The 25,364-nt window shown below is 40.8% G+C and overlaps 1 protein-coding gene across 8 annotated transcripts in view; it reads left to right on the top strand.

Annotated features, from left to right (window-relative positions):
* The window catches only part of Rere (arginine-glutamic acid dipeptide repeats), a 353,454-nt gene that overhangs the window by 143,102 nt on the left and 184,988 nt on the right, over positions 1–25,364 (top strand). For 7 of the 8 annotated variants that reach the window (XM_085690231.2, XM_085690234.2, XM_085690233.2 and 4 more), the window contains exons 3-4: positions 2,297–2,367; positions 10,577–10,702. In XM_085690231.2, coding sequence (XP_085546357.1) covers positions 2,297–2,367; positions 10,577–10,702 — 197 coding nt within the window. The remainder of the gene's footprint in view (positions 1–2,296; positions 2,368–10,576; positions 10,703–25,364) is intronic. The other variant, XM_085690238.2, reaches the window with a different exon arrangement.

Raw genomic sequence — 25,364 nt, 5'->3', positions numbered from 1 at the left:
ACATACGGGAATGTGAATTGCTAGGATCAATTGAAGAAAGGAGCTCTTCTCATCCCTTTTTGCAGAGGAGCCATGGGAATGTATTCTTTCTGCTTCCACCTTAGAATTAGTTGTAAGCTGTGTATGGTCAGAACACGTAGAATAAAGAAAAGATGTGGCTGGCACAGACTGGACAGAGGAATTGGTATTTTATTTAGATGTAGCCCAGGGGAGGAGATTTGGGGAACATTGAACTTCATCCACTGAAGAAGTGACGTGTCTTTTTAAGGCAGTGAACAAGTAGCTTAATTTAAAGAAAGTATGGTTTTTCGTGGGGATCGGAAGAAGAAAGCACATGGACTACTCTGTGCTCAGGCTAGTGAGTATGTAATTGCTAACTGGAGGTTTGGACTACTAGAGCTGCTTACAACAGGGCTACAACATGGAAATTAAGAATTTTGGGGCCATTCCAAAATTGTATTAAATTTAGACTAATTTTAATTTTTTTCTTTTTTCCCTTTTTTATTTTATGATTTATTTATCTTTTATTTTTATGTGCATTGGTGTGAAGGTGTCAGGTCTCCTGGAACCAGATTTTCAGACAGTTGTGAGCTGCCATGTGGATGCTGGAAATTGAGCCCTGGTCCTCTGGAAGAGTAGTCAGTGCTCTTAACCGCTGAGCCATTTCTCCAGCCCCTTAAATTTTTTTCTTAATTTTAATTTTGAGACAGGCTTGAAATTCAAGCTGCCCTCCAACTTGTTATTCTCTCTTGCTGAGCCCTAGGATCGCAGTGCTGTGAGACATACCACTGTGCCTGACTAGAGCGCCAGGTTTTTGTGTGGAGAGTTATGTTTCTTTTATTTTTTACTTTAATAATAAACAAGGGTTATGAAGAGAAATATTAGCCATGGTGTGAAGAGGTTCTCTAGCTTGTCATCTGGGACCCTGGAACAAGGTGCACAGCTCAAGGCTAACTCATCCTTAATCAAGTTGGGTACATGGCTTCATGGACTCATTGTCTGCGTCTGAGAAATCAGGGGAATTCTGGTACCTTGATGGATTTGTATCTCTTTTCTTCCTGAAATGGCTTTTGGGTACAGTGACCCTCATGTTGTGTAGAAAGTTTTCAGGAAGGATATAGATAGATGATAGATACATCTATTAGTGAGGCTGTGTTTGTGATCCAACCTGAAGTGTCTTTACTATTTTCTGAGTGGGACTTGACTCCAAGTTGTGAATCCTTTCTGTCTTTGCTTTTAACAAATGAGTAGATGAAATAGAGCTTTCTTCACATTGGCAGAGCTGGTTGTTGTCCGTGTGCACATTTTGCATGGCCGGGAAGGGTGTGATGGATGGCATTTGCTCTGCAGGCCTTGCTCTCCTGCTCCCCAGATTCCATAGCTGTGAAACTCCTGCTTCTTGGTGTGTAATACCTCTACTTCCAGTTCCTGTTCTGTGGACACTATTTTCCTAAAAACTCATCGCTTCTCTTAAAAAACTGGGTTTTACAGACAGTTTTAAAAAGCAGCCTTTTATACTTCAGCTGTGAGCTGTAAATCAAAAATAATTGCCCAACCATGCCATGTCAAATGTAACTCAGGAAAGTGGTCTGTTCTTCTTTCTGAAAGAGGTCTATTTAAAAAAAAAATAACTTGGTTTACTTCTTCCACCTTTGATTGACTGCCTTGATTTTCATTACAGTCAAAAACATATTTAACAATAAATTACCCAGAGGTGAGTAGATTAGTTTTCATTCTTTTTTATGGTATAGGTGAAAAGTTTATTGTAGTAGCATGTTAAGGTAGTCTTTCCAGATATCTACTTCCTCACAAAATACTTATTGAAAATAAAGTAGCGTGTGGCAAAGCTGTTTCTGTTTGTGAAGACATAAGAATGTCTACCTAAAATAATGTACTCCCTCTCTTCCTTTCACTGGGACTAGAGTTATAAGCAAGTGCCACCATGCCTGTCTTGATGGATAATCTTTAGTTAATTACTTCATCTAAATTTCCCTGTCTGGATATCGATAGTTTTTGTAGAGTTTCCTTTCCCTGAACAGAATCATTCAAACTTCTATTAAGTTTTTTAAATTATCCGAAGAATGTTCAGAAAGAACCATCATCTTAATGCTATCTATAATTTAATATCACCCATAGGAAGGCTTTGTTTTTACTATTAAAAGGGGTTTGCTTTGTTATTGATTTGTTTATATACACATTTACCTAGCTCTTTATGTATGCAGTGATCTATGGCCCCTGTATTTTGTTCTTTAAAGATAAATGCCAGTTTTTTAAAAAACTTCTTTTTCTTTTAAAGACTGTGTGTATATCGAGAGTCGGCGACCAAACACACCATATTTCATCTGCAGCATCCAAGACTTCAAACTGGTAAGCATTTCCCATGCTCTGCCTCTGCTGCCGTGTGTCCTCTCTAGCTCCACAGACTGTCAATTGCTTCTGCAGGGTTCCTGGTGTGACCACCAGTGTGGGTCAGTGCTACCTGCCTGAAGGCCGTGTGCTGAAATAACAGCAGTTGATGGTTTCATCAGCTTGGTTTGTCCATTGTGGTAATGCTCTTCTGTTGTAAACAGTGTTTCTGAAACATTTACTCCTTTAGTGGCTTTGTTTTTGACAGTCTCAGAGATACTCTGTAGTCTCAGAAATGGTTTCTTTGCTCTCAGTCATTCTTAAGAGCCTAAAGTCAAGTTTAGTGATTAATGAGTAGGAAATGTAAACCAAAGACTAGTTTCTTGGGAGAGTTAGAATTTTGCTATGATTGGCCGGGTCGTGGTGGCACACACCTTTAATTCCAGCACTCGGGAGGCAAAGGCAGTCAGATCTCTGTGAGTTTGAGGCCAGCCTGGTCTACAAGAGCTAGCTCCAGGACAGGCTCCAAAAACTACAGAGAAACCCTGTCTCGAAAAACAAAAACAAGCAAACAAGCAAAAAAGAATTTTGCTATGATGGCAGGTATGGACTATATCCTGGTCAGTTTTAATAGTGTCCCAGGAGCAGAAGTTAGGAGAAGGGAGTTTGGCCAGGGAACAAGGCTATCTGGATAGTGCTTCTGACAAAACCCTTAGTTTTAGGCCGTGATTCCCACATTTTAGGCTCAGAATAGGTCTGTGGGTACTTGTATGGCAGACATACTTAGGCCAGGTGTGATGACACACTTTCATTTCCAGTGCTAAGAAGCAGAGGCAGGTGGATTTCTAGGAGTTCCAGACCAACTCCAGGCTGGTCTGTGCTACACAGAGTCCCTACCCCCCCCCCCCCAGCTCAGTATTGTGTACATGTTTACCTCACACCCACATGTGCACCTGTTTTTCAGACATTAATATTTTATTTGATTTTTTTCAAAGATATTCTTTCTTAAGAGCAACACAGTTAAACGACACTATTTTTTAAAAGTCCTTTGCTTGCACAACACTGTTGAAGCAGAATCATTGTGAACCATCCTAAGCGTTTTGATCTTAGAACAGGATCTTTTTCTTGAAGATTGTGAACCACAGCCTACAGTTCTTGCTTTTTTTTAAAAAAAAAAAGATTTATTTATTTATTAAAGATTTATTATGTGTGCAGTGTCTTACCTGCATGTCTGCCTGCAAGCAAAAAGAGAGCACTAGATCTCATTACAGATGCTTGTGAGCCACCATGTGGTTGCTGGGAACTGAACTCATGATCTCTGGAAGAATAAACAGTACTCTTAACCTCTGACCTGTCTCTCCAGCCCCACAGCCTACAGTTTTAAGTGCAGAGCAATCCTAGTTCTGTAACTTTCTAGAGAATGTATTGGGGGTGGAGGGAGGGAGGGAGGGAGGGAGAGAGACACACACACACACACACACACACACACACACACACACACACACATTTGTATCTGTGGCTGCCTTCTCCCAAATCCTTCATTACTTGAGAGTGTTTGTTTTTGCACACAATGTATGTGATATTTCAGTTTAAAGAATTAATAGAGTAAAGCAAGTCAGTTGTGTACCTACTTGTAAGATAATATTTGTTCTTATTAGACTGCTTCTCAGCTCCCTGGCTGTTTTACAAAGTGGCCTTGCAGCTTTATCTTGTAATTAAATGCTTTCTTTTTAGTTTTCTTGCTAATATGAATTCTTACCATTTTTGGAGATGTTTGTTCTTTATCTTTCTTTACAAACATTTTTTTTTACAGATACTGCCTGATACCTGAAACTTTGGGAGGTGGCCTTGTTACCAGAAGAGTTTATTTTGGTAGTGGCTGCAGCTACTGCTTTCTTTGTGTTTGTTTTCTGTGTATGTGTTTTTGCTAAACTAAGTACCAGAGTTCCGTGGAGAATATATAGCTTTGAAATAAAATCTATCTCGGTGTGTGTGTGTGTGTGTGTGTGTGAGAGAGAGAGAGAGAGAGAGCGCGCGCGAGCGTGAGCAGATGCTTTCATGTTTGAACATTATCTCTTAGGAAATGCTGATTACAGTATGGTAGTTGTGAGGTTCCTGCTGAGGTACTGTAATTGCTTAGGGTACTAGCAGCAATAAAAGCTGAAGCTTCTGTTGTCAGTATTAAAACATTAATGCAGCTATCTGCAGAAGCAAGTGAGATAGAGGGTGCTACCTGTTAGGTCCATTTTAAACCCACATAGTGCTTCTCTTTGAGAGTCTGTGTCCAGCATATACTTGCAGTTGTCACATGAAAATAGAGATGGTGAAATATTTGCTCCTGAGAGAAATAGAGTTTTCCTCCATTTTCTTCTCTCCTCAGTTCTGTGTACTTCTTATGAAAAGATCGAGATGAGAATAACCAAGACTCCTTGCTCTGGTTTATCAGATTATAGAGGAAATATGTTTTTTTCATAGAAAGTTTTTTTAAAAGAAGAGATTGAAGTTGATTTTGCTCATAGCAGATAATGTGGCAAAACAGAACAATGAAAAATGGCTTTAAAAAACAAAGTATTAGCTTTGAAGTATAGCATGATGGGTTATGTTAACCTTTGGTTTGAGGTTATACTAAGAAATGTGCTCTCTTGTTTACATTAGCAGAAACAATCTTTGTGGTGCTGTAGGATTTGTGGTATAAATAGGATGTATGCTGGGATTTTAGGACTGCTTTGTGGTGCTCTTACTCTAATACTGCTAAAGAGAGTAAAAGCCAATGAATTGAGGCTTGGGGATGGGTAGCCATCTACTAGTTACCAAGTTCAGGGTGATACTGGTGTGTTGAACTCCCAAAGCCCTGGGTATTATTTGGCGAATTCAGTGTGTGAAAGGAAGAATGTTTGGACTTTGTGTGGAGGCCTGGGTTGTTTTCTAGGACTTGCTTCAGGGCTTCTTCAGAGTCCACGTCTGTGGTATTGAGCATGCCTCATTATATAAATTGCCTCTCATTTCATCCTCAGAAATGTCCAAATTTGGATGACTTTTGTCTGTGTGGCTAAGCTCCATAACTTCTTCTTTATCAAGTTTTAAATCATCGTAACATATAAGGCTGCTACCATCCCACACTATATTTAAATTTATAGCCTATACTTGCACAGGACTAGATGGAGGTCATGGTAGTACATAGTAAGTTCTTTTTTGGGGTGGGGGTTTAAGACGGGGTAGGATTTCTTTAATAACAGTCCTGGCTGTCTTGGAACTCGCTTTGTAAACCAGGCTGGCCTCGAACTCAGTAAGATCCGTCTTCCTCTGCCTCCCTAGTGCTGAGATTAAAAATGTGTACCATGACGGCCCAACTGAGTAGTAAGTTATTGACTGAGCCAGGTTTTTGAAGGTTAGGTGTCTTTATCTCTCTCTCTCTCCTTTTTTCATTTTGTTTGGTTTGAGAACAAACATAGGTTTATTAAAAAGTGAGAACTCACCATAGTAAAGAATGGGAGGGGACTCCAATGGAGGAACACTCCAAAGATAGCATTTTGCTGTGGTTTTTTTTTTGTTTTTGTTTTTGTTGTTGTTGTGTTTTTGGGTGTTTTTTTTTCCTGGTTGTTGTTGTTGTTCTTTTTTTTTTTTCCCCCCCTGGGAACAGGGTTTCTCTGTTGTAGCCTTGGCTGTCCTGGAATTCACTCTGTAGACCAGGCTCACCTTGAACTCCCAGAGATCTGCCTGCTTCTACCTGCCAGTGCTGTAATTAAAGGCATGTGCCACCACTGCCCGGCCAAAGTAGCATTTTTAAGGGAAATAAATTATGTGTTCTGTTGAGAAACATTGATTCTGTTGGGTTATAGTCATATAATTCACTTCTTTCTAGGCCAAGAAAACTTGTTTAAATAAATTAGAGTTATTCATGGAAGAAATAGCCAAAAGGGGATGAGGAGACATCCTCTGGCAAGCATAGTATATAAAGTGTCAGCGTGTGCTCAGTTAGAGGCAGTAGGAAAGGTCAACAACTCAAGAAAGATGCACTGTTCTTTTCAGGACCTATATATATTGGTCAAGAACTCAAATAATAAATTCAGTTCTTGGAAGTAGTGGTAATGGTAACAAATAGTGACTTGACAATCTGTGATCTTTGTTAACCTGGCTTGGAGAGATTAATTTCTTTGTTTAAAAAAAAATTGGATTTGGGTAAACCTGAGGCACTGTGGCAGTCTACAGAGAGAAGAACTAAAAGGATGAATCAGGAATTGCCTGAGCAGGTGAGAGAGCAGAGACACCAGAGGGTGCTTGGCTCAGCCCCTTCCTCTGTGACCTCACTGAGACCTACCCCTTTCCCCTAGAATCTTAGATCATTCTGCTTTTCTGAAGATGATTGATCCACTTGGTCTAGATTGAGTGGAGCAAAAGAACCTGGGATAGCATCTTCAGCTCTATTCTTCTACCGGCCTCCAGAGGATTCTGGGTCACTTTGTGTGACCTAGTTTGTTTTGATGATTTTGTTTTTGATCATCAAAGTGTATTTTATCCAGAATGCAGTTAAGAATGTTCACAATCTGTTCCTCTCACAAGCATTTGTTGCAAACCCTTTTCTCTGTTCTTTGTTGAACCCAACAGAGTGCACTGAAGAAGTAGAGAATGTTGTTTCTTCCCTCAGCAGCCTTAGATTCTAATTGGAGAATCTGTGGCATTAAGCATCAGCCGTTTTTAGAGAACACTGGATAGGATTGATAGGGAGGAAGGCTTAATACTTTTTGTTCTGAATGGAACTCTTGTTTTTACTAAAATTATCAACGTTCTATAATCTCAATTTTAAGCATAAATGAAATAATTTTCTACCTAGAAGTAATCATGGATTTTGAGAAAGTTAACCCAGAGTATATTGTTAAAATTAGTTTGATTCCTTGTGCAATACCAAGGAGTTGCAATACCTCATACTGACTACCAGTTGTTTATTTCTAGGTAGTACTCAGAGCCACTCTGTTAGTGTTCTGATGGGAATATCCTGTGTTCTTGACTGCTATCATCCATACTTTAGAGGAAGTATGGTTTGGGTTTCTTAGGATTGAGTAATTTTAGGTTTATTTATATCAAATGAGTTTCCATGAAGGATATGTATGTGTGTGAAATTTCTTGTTGAGTTTGTACCCAGAACCCATGACCCACTCTAAAAACTTGTTACTGCTCATTGTTTTTTATTCCTGCATCCCCTGACAGTACAGCAGAAGAGGGCTACAAAGAAATTCTTTCTCTTCAGCTGGGATTCTGCATATGAGTGAATTACCAGAGTTATGTGCTGTACACAGCTGTTGTGATTGTAGCATGGAACATAGATGCATGGGCATCTGGGAGGTGGTTACTTCATTTTAGTTGTAGGTTACTGTCACACTAGAACCTTCTTCTCAGTGAGCTGGGATGGAACTGGGAGTCTGCATTGGTTTGAACATGCTTAGTTCAGCATTTGGGAAGTGTTAGTCTGGGGCTGAGATGAAGGTTGGCAGGCTGCATAGGTTGATAGTTTGAATTTTGACTTCAGGTTTCTGATTTCCATTTCTGTTTCATTAGTTGCCATCTTTAATGAGCTTAGGCGGATCAACCCATGATGTTGGGATATAAGATGTGCCTTGTTTGTGACCTTGCAAGTAGATTGTTTTTAGATGCAAAGTCAAGCATTCAAATTGTTAGCATAGGGCCTGCTCCTCAGATGTTGGTGTTTGTGACATTATTGAACTCCTTATGCTATGATTTATTTTCCTTGTTTATTTAAAAAATGGATGTATAGTAGTTGTACATATGTAGAGTATGATATAAACTGATTTCTTTTTTCTTTTCTTTTTGGTTTTTCGAGACAGTGTTTCTCTATAGCTTTGGAACCTGTCTTGGAACTAGCTCTTTTAGACCAGGCTGGCCTCAAACTCACACTCTGCCTCCCAAGTGCTGGGATTAAAGGTGTGCGCCACCACCGCCTGGCTATAAACTGACTTCTAAGGCAGAAGGTGCTGCATATTGATTGAATTGATGCCAAACTCTTCTTCTAGAGGTCACACCCTTTTCCTTGCCTAAAATAAAGACCACCTCCACTTGTTTTGTTAATATGTACTCGGGTACTGGACGTATGATTATGTACTACTGCCAGGGCATACAGGGATGAAAGGTCTTCACAATGTAGTTATATTCAAGAGACGTGAGATAGAAGGATATTCTTTCATTTGGAGTTGCATGGAGAAGTCTGGTGGGTCAACTGTTGGCTGGTCAGATCCCACACCTCTTTAGTTACAGAGCAGTGATCTTAAAAGATGTTTTTCAGTCACCACATTTCTTTTGTATGGTGTGAATGTGATTTAGAATGGACAGAGAAGCATCTACCTTGGTAGAGATCAAAGCGAGGCTCTGGGGATGAGTAAGCCAGAGTTCCGTCCCAATCGCCTCATTTCTCAGAGGTCTCATTCTGAGGTTTTTCCTGTCAACAGTGGCAGAGCAGGTGACTAAAGTTTTAATGGTATGTAATTATTGCAAAGGTGTATAATTCATTTTTCTCCTAATATAATTGGCTTTTACGACTCCCAAGAAGTAATTGATGTTTTGTTTAATTGTATATATTTCTTTAAAATATTTACCTCTAAATATAATTTACTGAACATGTTATCTATGTGAAAATTTTCAATGCAGGAAACTACATGTTCTTTTTTTCTCAAAGAGCTTACAAAAATTTGAGATAATGATACTTGTAGAAATCTACTATGCCAAGAATATTGCTGAAGTTTCATTCAAACTCGTTTCCTTACAGCTGGAAATTCACTGTTCTTCTGTGTATTTGGATCTTTCTATTAATGACCAACTAAAAAAAAAGTGTCAGAAAAACAAAAACTATTGAGAAAATTAGGGTAGATCCAGATGTCACCAGTGTTTTCTGATTTTTGTGAATGATAATTTGCCTGGAGAAGGTTGGTTTTTCTTAAAATGCTTAAAATATTGTAATGATCACTTGAACTATTTGTATATTTAAAACAGGTTATCCCAACATGTTGAGAAATGCTTCACTAGGTTCTTAAAAATTTGAAAACCTTCATTAGAATGGAGGAGGATTTGATACTTGAATTTGAATTCTGGTTAATTGAATTCCTGACTGCAAACATTTAACTAGATATTCTGTTTTAATTTTTGTTTACTGTGAAAATACTGACCGTACTGTACACTATAACACACAGTTGTATTTTATACTTGGAGTTTGCTGTTGTTCTGGGAGTCATGGGGGTATGGTTCTAGCACCATCTTTTGAGCTAGTAGGAATGAGAGTCTATATAGAGTATGACCTCAAAAGAGTTACACGCAGCAAGATAATAATAATGATGATGATGATGATGTGATGTTATGTTAAAGTTTGCTTCTTTGATTCTTAAATAACTGTAATAACAGGTTTTTAATATAAGTATTTGAATTTTGTGGGTTTCTTTAAACAGTTCATTTAGTACCATGTGAAATTGCTGCAGTTAGACTTTTATATGTTATATGCTCTTGAATATTCAATGGGTGCAGCTGGAAGCTCTTGTCTGAGGTGTTGTGCTCAAGGGACAGTGCTGGCTTTCAGAAGTTGCTTTGCATCCTTCTCTGCTGGTTTCTGTGTTTTCCTTTTAAAAAGACTTGTAGGACACACTAAAGCTGACTTTGGTCCCTAGAAGAAATAATACCTCTCTTGAACTTGATATGGTTTGCCTGTTTATTATTCTCACTTGGGGACATTTTGAGGAAACCAAAGCTCATTTCAGTGCATTCCTTTGTCATGCTTTACGCTGCTGTCTCTTGAAGTGGCCCGACTTTCTTGGCCCCCCCAACCCTTGGGTGTTCCCAGCCTCTTAGCACAGAAACTCTTCTGAAAGCTCAGTGTGTCTGTCTGCTCATGACTCTCCTGTCTGGCACTTTGAAATGCTGCTGTCATGGTGAGCGAAGCATGTTGCTGCTGCATCTTAACTTGGTTATATTGAGGGGCACACACCATACTCTAAAGATGGACCCAGGTTAAAATATAGAGCCAGAAGGGTCATGCAGGTGTTGACACTGAAATAAAGAAACAACTTTGACTAATATGGGGGAAGTTAACTCCATGGGGGAAACAATTTCTTGGTGATGTCAGTGGTTCTCTGCTTTTTAAAGATTCATGCAGACACCTGCTGTGTGCTGAGTGCCCCTAGTAACCAGGATGGGGGTGATGGGCACCTTAACTTAAAACTGTTTTCTCTTTTAGGTCCACAACTCCCAGGCCTGTTGCAGATCTCCAGCTCCTGCTTTGTGTGACCCCCCAGCATGCTCTCTGCCGGTGGCATCACAGCCACCACAGCACCTTTCTGAAGCCGGGAGAGGGCCTGTAGGGGTAAGGAGAATCCCGTTTTTAAAAGCTATCAGTATTTTATATCCCATAGGGTATAAAATAGGGTATTACCTCCCTTCCCAGAGCCCCTTTTAAAATGTGCTGTATGATATGTGTTTAAAAAGAGTGATAAGTACATGCACAGAGGACGTACAATACGGGACTTGCCTTACCCCTCTAGGACAGTTTCAGAAGTTAGTGGGGTTTGCTGGAAGGTATTTGGCACCAGCAGAGAGCATGCTGGGCTGCTGCAAGGAGCAGGAGCTGGCAATCAGCAGCGAGTATGGATGTTGGCATCTGAGATGGGGGAAAGGGGGTAAGTTTAAGTCCAAGTGTGGATTGTGCATTTCCCAAGACTCATTTGGGACTCCAGGCCCACGGATCTAAACTGTTTCGGCCACTGCCCTTTTTCAGGAGACAGTGTGGAAGGCTGTTCACAAACAGTGAGGCTTTTCTGTGTAGTCAAGAAACCCTTCAGTGATCTTGGGTGGCTCTGCCTTTCCTGGCTATACCCTGATAATTCCTCTGTGACCTGATGAGAAGAGACATAAGATGGAGCAGGATGTAGTGGTGGTGCTCCATGAGGGCATTTTTTAATGTGCTGTAGCTTCCCACTTGTGGACTGTTTGCTCGCTTGGCTTTCTTCCTCTTTCTTTGTGAAGGACTTTAATGATAACGTTTCTAGAAGGCAGGTGTTTAATTGTTTTGAACTGAGAACCCAAGACTGTTTATAGCTAATGAAGAGCCATCAGATTGGTGGGTTTAAGTGTACTAGAAAATAATACAGGAGGGTAGTCATCTCACGTATACATAAATAGTACCAGGTGCTTCAACACGTGATCAATTGTGTAAGTGCATTGTACAATATTAGTGTCCCAGTGCTCAGTTCTCTGTGCAAGTTATAGCACACGGTTTTGTGAAAGGGATTAGAATCCAGAAGCTCTGCATTTGTGACATGTCAGTATGATGTAGATATGCAAAATGTGTATGCATCCTACAGTGTAGACAATGTGCTGGTTACTCTAGGAGTTGTGAGAAGACATAGGATGTCTGTTAAGAGCATATGTAAGTGGGTGCTGAAGGCAGAGGTGAAGATGTAAAAAATAGGGCTGAGGTCTTAGACTAGGTAAGATGTTTATGGAGTAGGCAGTAGAGAGCTTTTGAAGGCTTAGAAAAGAAATCTAAGGTGTCTTACAAGCCATTGATTAAGAAGATTCACTTGGGCCAGTCGGTGGTGGCACACGCCTTTAATCCCAGCACTGGAGGGTTAGGGCTGTCATCCATATGTAGGATGAAGAAGAACAAACCTATAGAGATTGCTATTAATAGTGATAACAAGCTAGGTGTGGGTTTTTTTATGCCTGAAATCCCAGTACTTGGAAGGCTGAAACCAGGATTGTTTTGAGTTTGAGGCCAGCTTGGCCTAGAGAGGGAGAGAGAGACCTGCTTAACATCTTCCCTCCTACTTCACACGTGTAATAAAACTAAGAGTTTAAACGTCATATTTGTGTGTTTGATGTAGTTACCCAAGATTTAGACCCCACCAAAAAGGATTCCTGTGTAAGCCTTGGATTTCCTGAGATAGTAAGCACACATAGCAGAAGGTAAAACCTAAGTTTGTGAATGAAATCCTCAGTGCTATCGAATTTACTTACAACTTAAGGGAAAAAATATCAGTGAAATTTTGACTGCCTTCCTGGGAAATTTCAGTCGTAGATGTGTATTGTTCCTTTATGTATCTGAGGAATATAGTTTATCTTGTAGGCTGGTATTTTTTTGATTTACTCTAATAAATATGATGTTACCCTTTAGACACTTTTTATTTACTGACCAAGGTTTGCTGAATGGATTTTAAATTTGTCCATTATGCTGATCTTTCAGGAAACTTTCTATAATAGCATTAGTGATGATCAGTATTGCTATTTTTCAGCATCCACTGAGAATTTAAATAAATTCATTATTGGTAGAATCCTTAGATGCCATCATCAGTGTAGACTGGAGAAGAGTCAATAACATGATGATAAATCTTCCTTGAGTCAGATGATGCTGCCTAAGGCTAATTACATTGATTGTTCTTTAATGGTGCTTCGTATTGCCAAAGTCATTCTTGCTAGATCCAGTTGGCAGAGCCTCCACCCTTGTGCTCCCATGAATTCTGCAGGCATACAAGTCTAGTCGAGTGTAATGATAGAACTGCTGGGAAAAAAAAAAACTGATTACAGGGTTTCAGACAATATCCTTAAGATTCCTTGTCATGATGCACCAGATGTCTTTGTTAATGGACTATTTTTGTTATTTAGTTTTTATAGGATAGTATTCATTAGATCATAATTTAGCTTTCTCTACATATCTAGATATGTGAACTCATTGGATTTAATTGTATATTTTTTTGTTTTGTTTTGTTTTGTTTTTGTTTTTTCGAGACAAGGTTTCTCTGTAGCTTTGGTGCCTGTCCTGGAACTAGCTCTTGTATACCAGGATGGCCTCAAACTCACAGAGATCTGCCTGCCTCTCTGTCTTCCAAGTGCTAATTTTATAAATTTTATAAATTTTTAAGTTACTTAGTTTCTGTGCTGAAGAGAAAAAATTTTTACCAGTTACCAAGAATGTGCTAGAGCTGGGTGGTGGTGGTGAACGCAGGCAGATCTCTGTGAGTTCAAGGCCAGACTGGTTTACCAGTGAGTTCCAAGACAGCCAGGACTACACAGAGAAATCCTTTCTCAAATAAACAAAAACAAGTAAACAATACAAAAGAAGGAAAGGAAGAAGGAAGGAAGGAAGGAAGGAAGGAAGGAAGGAAGGAAGGAAGGAAGAAAGAAAGAAAGAGAGAGAATCTTCTGGTTTGGATGTTTTCTAGCAGAAAGAATCATGCTCACATGATGGTTGGGAGAAGTGAGGATGAAGGAAAGCAGAGGAACCATTGCCTCAGTTTCCATAGTGTGCTCAGAGACAGTTTCTGTCACTCCCGACCCCCAATGATTTAAGTGCATGCCATATGGCATCCTGGCGGTGGCTCGATTCAAACAACCCCAGTGCTGCCATTTCTAGGTGATTTAAATCCACCTTTGTTTCCTCTTCTCTAAATAAAGCTCTGCCAGGTTTCGTGTATGCTACACCCATCCTCCTCAGTGCTAGGAGACCAAAGCTGAGTTGGTACATTTAATTATTTATATTTAATTTTGTAATTATTTACTTACTTAAAAAAAATTCAGGTGGTGGTGGTGCACATCTTTAATTCCAGCACATGGGAGGCAGAGGCACATAGAGCTCTGTGAGTTCTAAGACAGCCAGGGCTACACAGAGAACCACTATCTCAAAATGAAAGACAAGACCCTGCTGTGTAACAGCTATGCTTTGCCTTATCTGTGCAGTCTTTCTACTTCTGCTCTTCTGAGTACCACCACAGTTTAATTTTAAGAATTTTAGTCATGACCTTTTTGTGTGTTTGAGACAACTTCTGAGTGGCCAGCAGATATAATTTAAGACAGGACTGTGGGCTAGGTAGGCATGGTGGTACCAGCACACGTGTTAGTCCTCAGTCAAGAAGCAGCAGAGGAAGGCGGATCTCTACAAGTTCCAGGGCAGTCAGGACTACATAGTGAGACCCTGTCTCAGAAAGAAAAAACAAAACACAATGCTGTCATAATGGCTTGAGGAACCCTTGATAAAGTTGCTTGCCACCAGGCCTGACAAATTGAGTTTAGTCCCTGGCACCTTAAAAACAGAAGACTAACTCCTGCAATCTGTCATCTGGTCCCCGTAATGAGCATTAGCATGTGTGGGCCACACATGATAGATAACAATTTAATAATAAGAGAATTTTAAAGAGCAACAGTTTTAAAAATTTTGTTTCAATTTGCCCTCCCCCACCCAAATAAAACAACCCAGAAATAAACATTAGCTGGAACTGTGAGAGCTCCATAGTTAAAAAAGTGCTTACCAGCAAACCTGGTAACTTGAGCTCAGTTTCCTGAATCCACATCATGGAAGGGAGAAACAGCTTTTCCAAGTTGTCCTATCACACACAGACGTCACGCACAAGTTTGTGTGCACAGATAAAAACTAAAAAGACAAAACCCACCCACCAATGAAGCTTCTGAATCATGCATATTATAGTTTAAGAAACATTTTCCTAAACTAATAGTCTGATAATCTATCTAGTTGAACTGTGAGCTCAAGAAGATTTAGTGAACTTTTTGAAATTGTGTGATAGTCTTGTATGGTTGTGCATTTTCCTGCAAAGTTCTTTAGCTGTTTACTCTAGATTCTAATCAGTGTATTTCAAAAAGAAAGTAATCTAAAGGTAAGATTAGGAATGTAAATAAACCAGGTGTGGTTCTGTACTCATCTAATCTACCAACCTTAGAAGAAACACAAGGGAGTTTGCAAGAACCCACAAGTTCAAGATCAGTTCCAAAGATGGCATCATAAACGTCCATTCTCGGAAGGTTCCTTTCTGGATCGTTTAGAACTTCAAGTCAGCCAGCTATCGTCAAGTTGCTGAGTGATCGTTTTCCTCTGCTCAGGCTCTCTTGACACCTATCTCTAGTTTATTCTATCCAGTAAGACAGCTCAGTGGATGAAGGTTCTTAAACACCAGCTTCATGTTCTGAGTTTTATCTCTGGAACCTCCTGGTGGAAAGAAAGGACTGACTCCAGCAAGTTGCCTTCTGACTTCAGAATATTTTCTGTGGCATGCATGCAATGACACATATGCATGGCACTCTCCTCCCAAAGTTTTAAAAAGTTTTTTTTTCCATTTCATTTTTTTAATTCTCTGACGTTCTCTGTGTGTGTGTGTGGGGGGGGTGGTTTTGAGACAGGGTTTCACTACGTGTCCCTGACTGTCCTTGAACTCCTTTGTAGACCAGGCTTGAACTCACAGAGATCCGCCTGCCTCTGCCTCCTGAGTGCTGGGATTAAAGGTATGTGCCACCACCGCCCAGTTTTTTTACCATCCTCTAACTTCCACCCTACCTTAATTTTTTTTTTTAAGTTGGGCCATTAATGTGTTTTTCCTTGCAAACATGAGAACCTGTGAGGATCACCAGAATCTGTGTATAAAAAAGCCTAGACACCAGATGGCGTACACTTATATCCCAGCCACAAGAAAGCAGAGTCAGGCAGGTCCCTGGGGTTCATTGACCACACACCCTAGCTAGTATGGTGAGTGCCAGGGTATGAGAGCCCATTTCAACCAAAACCCAAAATCCACAGTGTGACTCCTGAGGAATGACAGCCAACTTTGGTCTTTAATTTCAACACAAACACACATTTGAACCTGTGTGCACGCACAGGATTTCAGATTCTTGTTTCCCTGGGAGTCAATCTCCTGTATCCCACTGGATCCACCTATCTCTTTTCTGGAGCAAGGAGCTAATGCACAGAAGACTCTGGGTTTCTTTGAGTTCCCTCCTCAGTGAGGGGCTGATAAGATCAAAGCCAGTCTCCATGGTTTTAGGTTGTTGTCTTTCCACTAATCCTGTGCTCCTTTCTTTGACCCTGAAGCATGATTAGTGAAAGCTCAGAGACAGGTGTTGGTGTTCAACCTGAAGACCGGAAAAGCAAACAGCCAGTCACTGGCTCTTATCTCAACCCTAATCTGAAAATGGTGATCCTGCCTCCAGGAATCTCAGAATGAGAGCTATCTCCTCCCATTTTATAGTCCTCTCTAGTACTGTGATAAAAGGCATACACTGCCCGGTTTCTATAGCAGCTAGTGTGGCTACTGGAATTAAAAGTGTATGTTACCACTGCCTGGTTTGTGAGGTTGACCAGTGGGGCTGTTATACTCTCTGATCTTCAGGCAAGCTTTATTTATTAAAATACAAATGAAATGCTACTACATAACCCATAAGGGATATTCTGGGGGGAAAAATGTGTTCTTGACCTGTTGCTGTGGTAAAACACCCTGAAAAAGCATTTTAAGGAGGGTAAATTTTGGCTCACATGAGAATTTCATTTGCTGTAGCTGGAAAACCATGACGACAGGATCTAGAGGCACCTGATTACACTGCATCCACAGCCAGGAAGCCGAGACTAATGAATACTGTTCTCATCTAGTTTTCCCCTATTTTTACAGTCTGAGATTCTAGCCCTTGAAGTGGTGGATCTTCCTCCTTCAATTCATGGATGATCACAGACATCCCAGAGGCATGTGTCCTAGTGATTCTAGCTTCTGTCAGGTTGACAAGCATTAGTAATCATTACAGATGTTCATGTGTTCCTGTACACCATTTATTTATTTACCTGTCACTTTTATTGTCTTATTCCCGAGACTCATTAGGTTGCCCAGTCTGTTTGTGAACTATTGAGCTCTCTAGTCATCATCTTCCTGCCTTAGCCTCCCAGTTAGCTTTGGCTAGAAACCCACAGCAACATACCTAGCTCATCATTTTTGTTAATGATTACGTACTATTTTTATCTGTGTGTATATCTGAGTGTTTGTATGTGCATGTACACAGAGATCAGATCCCTTGAAGCTGGAGTTGCAGGTGGTGTGCCTGGTGTGGGTGCTGGGACCTGAACTCATCTCTCTTAAGAACAAGCACTTTTAACCCTGTGCCCTTATTCCAGTTCAAGGCTGTCTGTTTGACCTTTGATTCTGTAGAGAGGTATGTAGTATAGAGCAGTGGACAGCGTAGAGTGTAGAGCGGTGTCCAGTATAGAGCAATGTGCAGGCAGTTCTGAAGCACAGGGCTGGTGTTAGGCCTCTATGTTCTTATCAATGTCTCTAGCACTAGTTCTTCTGAGACTTGAAAACTTGTACTACTTTAAAAAATGAAAACCTTCTGGGAGGTGGTGGTGCACGCCTTTACTCCCAGCACTTGGGAGGCAGAGGCAGGCAGATCTCAGTGAGTTCTAGGCCAGCCTGGTCTACAAAGTGAGTTCTAGGACAGCCAGGACTGTTAACACCCTTTCTCAAACAAGGAAAAAAGGAAACCTATTATATATATTATTATAGAAATGAAGCTAATTATATTTGGTACCTGCTTTTACTGTGAAAGAACTTTTTTGAGCTGTGTGTGGAAGGGATTCTTGTAACATCTAGGCTTGAGCTGCTAGACTGGAGGACTGCGGGGCAAGCCTGAGTTACACAGAAAGACTCTGTCTAAGAAGAAAGAACAAACTCTAATCTGGTTTCTGTGTAGTTTGAGAGTTTGCTTTTCTTTTCTTTTTCTTTTTTTTTTTTATAGTTTTTTTGAGACAGGGTTTCTCTGTAGCTTTATCCTAGAACTAGATCTGTAGACCAGGCTGGCCTCGAGCTCACAGATCCACCTGCCTCTGCCTTCCAAGTGCTTGGATTAAAGGCGTGCGCCACCACTGCCCAGAGAGAGTTTACTTTTACATTGTTTTCTTCCCCATTTGACATGACAGTAACATGCATGGAAAAATCATAGAAACAGTTACTGTCTTTCATGTAAGATTGAAGTAGAAGGTATTTAAGACAACTGAAATTTTAGAATTGTTAATGTACACATAGCTGTTGGAGCTAAAGGATGTTTGTAAGCTTGAATTTTTGTGTAGCATGTTGTAAAAATTCTTTAAAACTTCCAACTGCTTTGTAATGGAAAGACAACAGAAACCATATGCCTTGCTTTTAGGTTGAGGTTCCAAGTTTGTTTGTTTGTTTTTTTTTAAATTTATGGCATGTGTTACCTGCGTGTATGTTTGCCTGTGCACCACATACATACAGCACCTGTGGAAGCCATAAGAGATCATAGGATCTCCCCAAGACTAGAATTAAGATGTTGTAAGCCACCATGTGGGTGCTAGGAACCAAACTTGGCTCCCGAAAGAACAGCCAGTGCTCTTATCCACTAAGCTATCTTTCCATTATTTTATTTATTTATTTTTCAAAAATTTATTTATTTATTACATATACAACATTCTGCTTCCATGTATGCCCACATGTCAGAAGAGGGCGCCAGATCTCATTACAGATGGTTGTGAGCCACCATGTGGTTGCTGGGAATTGAACTCACAACCTCTGGAAGAGCAGCCAGTGTTCTTAACCTCTAAACCATCTCTCCAGCCCCCCATTATTTTATTAATATTTTGATATAGACATTCTAGCCCACAGAAATAAAGTGTAATTTTGCCTGATCTAATTTTATATAGTTGTCTTTCACTTTAGGAGAGCATATTGTTATATTGGTAGAGATAGCTCCTTTCACACAGCCATCAGTCTTTAGGGATCTCCACCAGGTAAAGCCAGATTCTTGATTGACCTGCATGAAAGAACTTTAGATGAGCTACCGTGAAGCATAGTTAGTAAGTTTATTAACTGTTTCAATAGAGTTCTGTGGAGAATGAACAACGCAATCTCAGGACATAGTTATGAACTTTTTTTTATAGTGGACGGACGGGCACACACACATTTTTACTCTCTTTCTCTCTCTGAAAAGGAAAAAAAGAGAAAAGAAAATCTGTGATACAGAGGTAAAATAGGGCTGTTGGTATGACTACTGATTGAAAACAAGTAAAACATCTGTGAAAAGACAAGATTAGATTTACTTAAGGGTTGAGGTCTCTGGAGTATCCCAGGTAAGTCTGTTATCTAGTCTACTCATCAGTAACTCCCAGTCATAGCTAGCTTTCCTTTCTTTCACTTGACTGCCTGGTTTGTAAATTGGGAATTAAAAACAATTTAGGATCTCTCTAAAATATTTTTAGATGACGAGCCACGTTAGCCAAGGGTTTGTTTTGTTTTTTGGTTCTCATATCTACTAGGCTGGCCTCATACGTATTATGTAACTGTGCATGATCTTGAATTTCTTCTTGCCTCCAACTCAGACATTTAGGAATTGTGGCCATTCACCCACTCCCTAGTTTATTTAGGGATGGTGGTCAAACCACGGCTTTCAACAAAAGTACACTCTCAACCCTCTGATGTTTTTGTTGTTGTTTTGGTTTGGTTTTATTTACTTTGGTTTGGTTTTTTTAGATGGATTTTAGAGATAAGGTTTCTCTGGCCCTTCTTGAAGTCTCTCTGTTGACCAGGCTGGCCTTGAATTTAGAGATTTGCCTGCCTCTGCCTTTTGAGTGCTGGGATTAAAGGCGTGAGCCCCACTGCCCAGCCCTCTGAAGTTTTGGAAATAGAAGCTTGTATTGCAATATGTAGCTTGATTCAGTAGTATCAGGAAAAGCCCTTTGTAGAGGAATTTCACCCTATCCGTAGCGCCTCCCCTGTACTGGATAGCCACTCAGGCCAAGACTAAAGACCCAACTTTTCTCTATTTTGACCAGGAGGAAATAATATTTCACACACTTCACCCATCTCTTGTCTGAAAGTATTTCTGATTTAATTACTAAGTTAATTAAATTAAGTCTCTAAATTACAGTGTGTTTATCCTGGAACTAGTTGATGTGTAGTGTTGATGTCATAGATCAACTCCTGCTGCATGCAGTACAATTTAGTCTGCTCTATTCCTTTAGTTAGTTACCTGTTTAAAGTAAGCTGGGGAAGAGTTGAGTACCATTTTTAAAGGCAATGGGATTAGATTTTACTTACTCCACTGTTTAGAGACAGTCCTTAAAGAAATTTCTCAGGGCAACTGTATGTTGGTTGATGGGTACAGAGCCTTTTGGCTGTGTGGTGACAAAAACTCTTCTTGAAATTTCTGTTTAAGGAGTTAAGTAGAGTTTCTGGAAGTGTCTGTAGAGCTGTGCTCACAGACAGGAGACTCTGGGCACTAGGAGAGCTGTGCTCACAGATAGATGGGGGCACTGGGCAGTAGGAGAGCTGTGCTCACAGACAGGAGACTCTGGGCACTAGGAGAGCTGTGCTCACAGACAGGAGACTCTGGGCACTAGGAGAGCTGTGCTCACAGATAGATGGGGGCACTGGGCAGTAGGAGAGCTGTGCTCACAGATAGATGGGGGCACTGGGCAGTAGGAGAGCTGTGCTCACAGATAGATGGGGGCACTGGGCACTAGGAGAGCTGTGCTCACAGACAGGAGACTCTGGGCACTAGGAGAGCTGTGCTCACAGATAGATGGGGGCACTGGGCAGTAGGAGAGCTGTGCTCACAGATAGATGGGGGCACTGGGCACTAGGAGAAGAGTTGTGTGTGATGAGTTCTGTGGAGCCCGATGCTTTCTCTCCATTACCCTGTAGTAGATTTTCTAGCAATATTTTAGCTGGTATGCTCAGTCATTTCACAGAATGACTCTGTGACCTCATCTTTTCCTCTTACCTACCCCTTGTATCCCTTGTTGTATTTTGTTCTGGGCCCCTCTTTTTCTGCAGTGGACACTCTCCTCCCTCAGAGTCCATTCCTTTCCCTCTCTGCTCTGCTACTGGTCTTAGCTTTGTCTGCTGCAAGCCGTGCTTTGGGGTGGGGAGTTGCTTGTGGTTTACATTTGAAATGATTCTCCCATAGCAGAGGGACTCACTTTCTCTGAGCCTTGGTTTCTTCACTGTGAAACAACAGCAGTGATGGATTCAGTAGTCCTAGCGTCATCCTCAGGGATTGCTATTCCTTCTAAGATGTAGAGTCAGAATGCAGGTTAGTCAGCCACCCGACTGACTGAGTACAGGAATAGGTAGGTATGTTACAGAGAGGGGAACGTCACTTTGGAGAGTGCTGCAGATGTAAAGTGTTCTAAGTCCATCCGGAGAGTTGCTGTTTTCATTCTACTAACTTCCCTAGCATACTGACTAAGTATAATCATTGTGCTTACATCCTATATATAGTTGTGAAAGGCATTTATAAATTAATTTCAAATCAAATGTCAAATCAACAGAATCAATCCTCAATACCAACATTAGTTCAGTTAAGGTGGCTGCTGGTATTTATTTCTGAAGTAGAATATGTAAAGCTGATGGCTTTAGTCAAGCTGTTGGGAGCAGTGTGCCTGTGCTGTGTGCGAACCACACAGTTTCTTCTGCTGATTTGGTTCTGTTGCTCTTTATTTTCACCGTTGTTGCCGAGTAGCCCTTTGTTGGTGTGTGTTTAGCTTGCCTTTAGCTGGTTGGTTCAGCCTCACTGACTAGCTTCTGACTACCAGAGCGGTGCTTCTGTGTGTGAGCTTTAGGAGTTTTTCCCCTTTTTCTTTTTTTTTCTTTTCTTTTCTTTTCTCTTTTCTTCTTCTCCTTTTTCTTTTTCTTTTTTCTTTTTTGAGGCAGGTCTCTATGTAGCCCAGGCTGGCCTCGAACTCACAGAGGTTCTCCTGCCTCTGCCTCCTGAGTGCTGGGATTAAAGGCATGCTTTACCACTGCCGGGCAATAATCAAATTTTTAATAGCTGTGAACTTTGTTAATGGAGTTAATTATCAAACTATTAATTAATTTGTTGATCAATTCAAGATTTACTTTGAAGTGAAAGTAATCCCCCATTCCACCCGACAAATTGAGCTTTCAGTGCCCCTGACGTGAGACGGCTTGGCTACTTCGTATTGTCTTCTTGCTGTATTAGGAGAAGCCTGTGGTTTGTGGTTTTGGTTGCAAAACCTGTTTGTTGAGAGGTTGAGTTGAGAGTTTGTTCCACTAAAAAGCACATTTAAAAAATAATTGAGTAGAGCTTGGGATTTCTTTTGTATGTGGTACTGTGTCTGCAGCTGCCATTTTATGGTCAGTCCTAACTGACACTATTGAGCAGGTTCGTTAACAAACAGGTGGGAATGTACAAAGTTTCTGGTGCATAGTTAAAATCATTTATAGGAGAAATAGGGAACAACTGATCATTGATAGATAGACTGATTTAAGCTGTATAAACTGAAAGACTAGTGTGGTTACAGTGGGCCAAGTAGGAAGACACATGTAGCGAGGTCAGGGATTCTCTGGAAAGGGATGAAAAATGACAAAGACTCCTAGGCTACAGTTTGAGAAATCATGTGTCAGGAAAGTGCTATGGTTAAATTTTTGATGTTGTCACTGTGCTGTAAGGCTGAAGATAAAACACACTCCTTTCTCTGAAGCAAAATCAATACTCAGTCCTGGAAAGGCTGCATTATTAAGGGGTGGCTCACAGGGGCTTTGCCTGATGGTGATTTGTCCCTGGCATAGGGAGATTTGTGAGGTGCTTTGGACAACTTCTTTCTAATTCACAGTGCTCTCGAGCAGATCTGTGATTTTCTTTTGGTAATGCCTTTGTACATTTTTTAAGTTACTGATTGAGCACACACACACTCTCTCCTCTACTTACTTATCTTTGTTTTCTGTTTTGCAGCTGTTGATGCCTAACTAACAAATTATTTCAACGATAGCCTTTGCAAGCCCACGTGCCTTGAGCATATTTCATTACCCTGCAGTGCTGTTGAAGCTATGTTGAACTGTAAATTCTTTCCTTATAATGATAATTAAGTAAAAGATCAGTCTGTCTAGACCTGGTGGTACAGGCTTGTCTTCCCTGCTTGGGAGACTGAGGCAGAAGGGCCTGCAAGTTTAATGGCCAGGTAAAAAGAAAGTAAAAGGTGGGCTGGGATGTAGCCCAGCTCCAGTGCTTGCCTCACTGGGTGAGACTCCCACCTCCACCTCAGGATAGGGATGAGGACTGTCCTGTGTTGTTTGTGTGCTGTTAGATGTAAAAAGAAGCTGCCGAGGGTAGAGGAGAAGAGCACATGAATATCCTTGGCCACCCCTGTGGGTCATATTCAGGCTTGACAGGCAGCAGAGCAACTGCATCTACTCAGGGGAAGCTAGAATCCTTCTCTGTAAAGGGAGATAGAACTGGTAGTGTGGTCATCATGGTTTTTGTTTTGTTTTTGTTTTTTGTGGAGGTAGCAGTTTCTGAAGGCCTTTTTGTTCTAACCCTCCAAGGACAAGGCTGAGTAAAAGACATCTCCAGCAGAACCATACGACCAAGCCCAAATCCAGTACAGAAACATGGTTGACTACTTTAGACAACTGCTCAGATTTTAAAGCCTTTTCTATGCTGTAGAAAGGAACTGATTCAGTGGAAAGGCAGACTTGTGAGGAAAAGAAGAAAGAGACTTGAAATTCTTGAAATCTGTGTGCCACAAAGCAGTGGCAGTGGTTTATGTGCATGGCATTTTGCCTGCTGAATGTGCACCTGCTGCACGGAGGCTCTGGTATGTGAAGGAGCTGAGGTTTTTCTGGAGAGGTTGACCCAGGTCAGCTTTGTGTGATCAATGGGATGGAATGAATGGTGCGACTTATAACATTGCCAGATCTATCCCTAGAGCTAGAACTTCCTATGCTGCCCACTCTGGACCCTTGGAAATGCCTGTTGGTCTGCCTGTTGCTCATGGTGGTGGATGGGTACAGGAGTGCCTGTTTTCTCTTGTGTGTTGCCTTCCACATGGCATCTTTTGTTGTGTTACCTTCTTTTGCAGTGTGTTGTGAGCTCTTCTCACTGCCAATGTGATTTTAGAATTTGAATGCATTGGTTGATGAAGTAAATGGAGGAAACACATCTAGGTGGAAGAGTGCGGTAGGATGGCTCCTGTACAGTTTATCCTAGCAGTTTAGAGCGCGTGTTCCATGACTTCAGCTTGCTTTGTTAGACTGTTCTAGTTGTAGTTGTAGTTCTTGTGAGTTTATTCTTTTAACTGAGGAAACACGTCACCCACTCAAATTTACAGACGTAAATTTGTTTCCTGTTCACTACTGGGGTGAAGTGACTCTTACCTTGCTCAGCTATTATGGAATAGGATTACCCCTCAAAGTGTCAGAGCAAGAAGTTGAGTGATTTTTTTTTTCTTTTTACCTTTTTCAGGGAGGGAAGGACTTAAACCCCAACTTTTACTTTGTTTAAAATTTTTTAAATTTTTTGAGGGAGTTTCTTAAAAGATGACTTGAAATATTTTTCATCCCCTTGGTTTCTAGTTTGGGTTGTAATATCAGGGACCTGATTAAGCAAGTTTGTCAAAAGTAGACAGTTGTCAGATTAAAAGTATACTTCATTATGAATTAAATGGTTTAAATACTTGCTATTTTAACTACTGATAGAAATAGTGGGAGATAAAAGCCCTTTTTACTGACATATGCCTCGGGCTTTTGCCGTGTTCAGTAATTCATGTGGCCTTGGGATTGCGGAGGGTGACGTTTTCTCTGTGGTCCTGGCAGGGTACACTTGAGTGCTACCAACCCTGAATGTTAGCACCGTTTCTGTGTGTCACCTGGCTCATCAGCTCTGAATGTGATTCGTTTTCTTACTCAAATTGGCTTTCTTCCACTGCTGGGAATTACTCCCAGAATTTTATGTGTGAGCTAGGCAAGTGCTCTATAGCCTAACTCACTATGTCATCAGCCTTCCGAGTTCCCTCAAAGGGAGATAGAATGCCAGTGTAGTTCTCTAGGGCTTTGTCATATTCTGACTTGCATCTGAGTTGTTTTGTAGCTGAGTCACCTCTTTTTCAGCCTCCTAAACTGGAGCTGTATTCTTGCTTCTGAGGTCCTCGTGCGATGGAGGCTACTCCTGGTGCTCTGGAAAGAGCAGCTGTACTCTGTGCAGTTGTTCCATAGTGGTTACTCACAGTCGCTGTTGATGGATACGTTTCCTTCGCTCTTTCTTTTTCTCCTTTACAGCTTTTAAAAGATTGATTTTATTTGTATGTGCTCTTTGCTTGCTTACATGCCAAAAATTCTCTATAGAATTCAGGCTCACTTTGAACTTGCAATTTTAAGTCCCTTCTCCAATGCTAGGATTAGACTCATGTAGTAGCACTTTACTTTGCCTGGCCTGACAGGTTATTTAAA

Source organism: Myodes glareolus, chromosome 6 (genome assembly GCF_982192425.1).
Source record: "Myodes glareolus chromosome 6, mMyoGla1.1, whole genome shotgun sequence".
Lineage (NCBI taxonomy): Eukaryota > Metazoa > Chordata > Mammalia > Rodentia > Cricetidae > Myodes > Myodes glareolus.
The sequence above is the reverse complement of the archived record's forward strand: the minus strand, read 5'-3'. Positions and strand labels throughout refer to the sequence as shown.